This window comes from Trichoplusia ni, unplaced genomic scaffold (assembly GCF_003590095.1).
Source record: "Trichoplusia ni isolate ovarian cell line Hi5 unplaced genomic scaffold, tn1 tig00000757, whole genome shotgun sequence".
NCBI lineage: Eukaryota > Metazoa > Arthropoda > Insecta > Lepidoptera > Noctuidae > Trichoplusia > Trichoplusia ni.
This window is the reverse complement of record NW_020800062.1, coordinates 23,724-27,994: the sequence shown is the minus strand read 5'-3', so window position 1 is coordinate 27,994 and position 4,271 is coordinate 23,724. Positions and strand designations below refer to the sequence as shown.

General features: G+C 47.1%; 1 protein-coding gene and 1 pseudogene across 1 annotated transcript; both read left to right on the top strand.

The window, feature by feature from the left end:
- The first annotated feature begins 4 nt into the window (after window positions 1-4).
- LOC113507164 lies at window positions 5-1,056 on the top strand (annotated as a pseudogene).
- Window positions 1,057-2,578: 1,522 nt separating this feature from the next.
- On the top strand, window positions 2,579-3,799 carry LOC113507163 (flocculation protein FLO11-like). The gene has a single exon (XM_026890017.1). The coding sequence runs from the start codon at window positions 2,579-2,581 to the stop codon at window positions 3,797-3,799; it is 1,221 nt and encodes a 406-aa protein (XP_026745818.1).
- The last annotated feature ends 472 nt before the right edge of the window (window positions 3,800-4,271 follow it).

Here is a 4,271-nt window from a genome sequence, read left to right as displayed (position 1 = left end):
GTTGATCAAGAATGGTGCAGATATGAATGTCAGAAACTGTAAAGGAGAAACTCCATACCAACTGGCTTCTGTTAATATGAAGAATTTGTTACGTGAAGCAGCTGAAAAGGTGATGTATACGCAGAGCTTCAACATCTCTCACATTGCCGCATTATATGCTGAGTTAGAGTTTGATGACATACACATTTACTGCTCATCATCATTCCGTACTGTGCAATAACAAGTTACGAGCTTTAAGTAAACATCATAGTAACATTCATTTAGAAGTCAAGCTTACGAAGAAGGTCACTCACCTTGTTGTGGATACTGAGGATGGTGTCTGTGTATCAAGTCTCGATGTTCTTCAGGGTATTGTGAGCAACATTTGGATCATCAGTGCAGACTGGGTAACGAAATCCTCCGAAGAGAACTAGAGTCATTTGAACAGTATGAGGTGAAGGGAGTTGGAACCAAGTCCTATAACGGACCTAAAAATGCCCGATACAACAAGTACAAAAACTGCCAGGCATTTTCAATGGCTGTCACTTCTATTTACACAATTTCAATACTAAATATAAAGTTTTCTAATACGTTAGTCTTAACTAAAGCTATATTGACTAAGTTGATCACTGATGCTGGTGGGATAGTGTTACGCAGAGTTCCCAACCCTGAATCTATCCCCGATAGTGAGCAGTTGGTACCGTACCACGCAAAGAAAGACGGCAGGCTGGTTGACTGTTCACACTACATTATTTTCCAGGAGATGTATGAACCAATGTACAACATGAAGCATTTGAAAGCTTTACCGATGGGCTGGTTGATAGAGTGCTTGGAGAAGTACGAATTATGTGAACCATGGTGATGTCATTGTTGGGGATGAGAGGAAATATCTCTTTAGTTTGTTTTTAATACAAAAGAAGTGTATTTGATATTCATTTTTAGTTTATTTATAAATGGAAACTTCTTTAATAATAGACATTCAATGGAATCTCTTTGTCATCAAATTTGTATGTCCATTTCTATCTAGCTAGCTAATGACGTCATAAGCATTTATTATTATCAGAATCTGTAAACCCTAAGTAAGTAGCTTATGATTGTAAAATAAATTATGTCTTATATGTTTAAAAATGTCCACATCTGCTATGTCACATACATGGACATATTCTGATATAGGGGTGCTACCTACACTTTTAGTGAACATTAGTGCCTTTACATTGATTGCCATATTGAAGGACAACATGCTGTCATGTTGTACTGATTGCTGTTAAGTGAAAAGGCAGAAACTTAAACTTTAACACTCCCACTTTTAGGATATTAATCCTTGTGTCACAGGGCTTTCATGATTGACTCCTTAAATATTGTGATAATAACTTAGATATAATATTATTATGTAATGCATTGCCTACTAGTTGTCCATTGGGCGTTATGTTTTTCTTTATTTGTTATTTAATAGTTTATTTTGTATTTTAAGTTTTAGTTAATAATTTTATTTGTTTATTTGTAGCTTGTAAATGTATATAAGGTGCCGTGAGTTAAAGTTAAAAACACAGCTAAAGCTCAGGTGTGTTAGTGGTTGTATAATTGAGATAGAACTTAGTATAATCATTCTTCATTCATTATGTAAATTTATGTAAAAAGCTCTTCTCGTTCTGGCATTTTCTATGGCTGGGGAGGCCCGCTTTCTGCCTCTGTGCCATCCTCAATCACGCTCTGTAACCGAAAGAGGACTTTCTGGGGGAAGACTGGCAGCGAGTAGTACAAGCTTAGGGCATATCAAGTCCTCAACTCTGCCTACCTCGGCAGAGCGACTCATCTCAGGGTTAGTCTTAGTCCCAGCCGAGAGCCGCGCGACAGTATCCGGGTACGCACTCTGTACTCTCTCACTCACACACTACTCTTGCGCAGCCTGTTCGTGCCCTCCGCCTCCCCTGCGCACTTTGCGCAATACGTGCCTTCAAGGTCGTCGGAAGAAACGGTCGCGCAAAGTGAAAGCCAAGTCCCAGGCCAAGGTCGCAAAGACCGAGACCCCCTCAGCCTCCGCCCCCGCTGCTGCCGCCTCTACGGCCGCGACTGTCCCCACCTCGTCTGGTAGGCAGACGGTCATCCCTCGCGTACAAAACCCCCGCCGATTTTCCTTCATCAGAAGGAAAATGGATCGAAGCGTCCTCGTGGTCGTCGCGCACCACGTTAATTCACGAGTGGCCAACTCATTAAAGACGGAATTAAAATTATTGTCCGGACGTCTGTCGATTCCAGGTCGGTCACGAAGCGGACACCTGCAGTACCATGGATCCCGTTTCGATCCTCCGCAAATGAGATCGAAGACGACCTGAAAGCCCAGGGCATCCCTGAGCTTCAACGTGCACAGAATGCACCGCGCCAAGGGCCTAACGCCTTTTGTAATGTATGGGTTATGTAATAGTTTATTTTCTCACTTTTTTTTTTTAATAATGCTAAGCTTATTTTGTACATTTGTAGCTTGTTAATGTGTGTAGTGTGTAGCTGTTTGTCTCACTTTTCATAATTAATAATTCCCTTTATTAATTATGTAATGTTATTATGTATGTAATAAGCTCTTCAAGCTCTAAGCCTGATTGATATGCCGTTTCATGCGGTAGGGAAAGGTGCGGTTTTGCCCCAGCGCCGTCCTCCGTCGCGGTCTGCGAACAAAAGAGGACGTCCTGGGGAAGACTGGCAGCGAGTGGTACAAGCATATCAAAAGTCCTCACCTTTGCCTACACCTGGCAGAGAGACAGACGCGACGCCATCTCCCGCCTTCTGCAACCCCCGCTCCTGCGCACTTAGCGCCACACGCGCCTTCTATACACCCCGCCCGCCTCTAAAGCCAAACCCCCTGCGGAACTCCAGCACCTCCCCCCCGCCCCGCCGCGCTCCCTCTGAGCGCCAAGTGTCCCCCGCCCCCAGCGCGCGCTCCAAGTCGCGCAGCCCGGTGCGTCCCACCCCCACCCCCTCTATCAGTCGCGCCGCCCTGGCCGACCACCCTCTGTTCGCCCATCTCGCGCCGGTCTTAGACGCGGAGATGGCCTCCGACTCGGAAGAGGTCCTCACGGAGTCCTCCTCCGAATCCTCCTCGTCCTCCTCTGCCGACGACTTCACGGTCGTCGGCAAGAAACGTTCGCGTAAAGCGAAACCCAAAACCCAGGCAAAGGCCGCTAAGACCGAGGCCCCCTTGGCGACCGCCCCTGCCCCCACCCCCGCCCCCGCAGCTGCCGCCTCCCCGGCCTCAGCGGTTCAATCCACTTCTGGTTCGCATAGGGTCCTCCCTCGCAGCCAAAAGCCCCCTCCGATTTTCCTTCATCAGAAGGAAAAATGGACCGAAGTCTCCTCGTGGTGCACCACGCACCACGTTCAGTTCACGAGTGGCCGCCTCGTTAAAGACGGCATTAAAATCATAGTCCCGACGTCTGGCGACTTTAGGACGCTGACGGAGATGCTGCAGGCACGTCACCTGCAGTATCATACCTACGCCCTCCCCGAGGAACGCACCCTTAGGGTCGTCCTCAAGGGCCTTCCGGTCTCGCTCTCCACCAAGGAGATCGAAGAAGATCTCACGGCGCAGGGCATCGCCGTGACCAAGGTGCACCGGATGCACCGCGCCAAAGGCCTAACGCCATACGAAATGGTATTGGCCGTCATTCCCCGTTCCGCCGACACGAAGGCGATTTTCAAGGTCAAGACCGTATGCCACCTGTCTGCACCTAACGCCATTTGTATAGGCCGTAGTCCTCAAAATCGCCGAATTAAACTCAATACTCAACATCAAGACAAGCGCGGTCCCCGCGGGCAGTGTCACAACTGACAACTATACGGGCACGCCAGCAGCTTGTCGCCAATTACCGCGGGTGCCCCAAGGTTCCCAAGAGCCGGATCTCGCAGGCACCCAAGCCCAAAAAAGTAAGAGCGAGCTTCCACTCGACCCTCTGCACCCCTCCCCCCTCACACAGCCCAGACCACACTAAAACCCCAGAGGCCCTCCTTCTGGGATAAGCTGTCTCGAGTGCGTCCCGCCCGGCTCTCTGGCACCATTCAGTCAATTTTAATGGGACTGCATGTGCCGCAGCCCCCCCCCCCCGCACCTCTCATTTCCATTTGTACTATGTACTTTGCTTTTAAGAAACTAGTACCTAGTTAGATTTATTTTTGATTCTTTTAATAGTTTTAATCATTTTAATTTTATGTTTATTTTGTACTGAAGGAATATAGTTATGTTTGTTTTGTTTTTATTTTTTATAATATAATAATTGTAATTATGAAAATTAAAATTATTTTGT

Coding starts and splice junctions, on each gene's coding strand:
- LOC113507163 (XM_026890017.1), top strand. CDS start 2,579: ATGCCGTTTCATGCGGTAGGGAAAGGTGCGGTTTTGCCCCAGCGCCGT.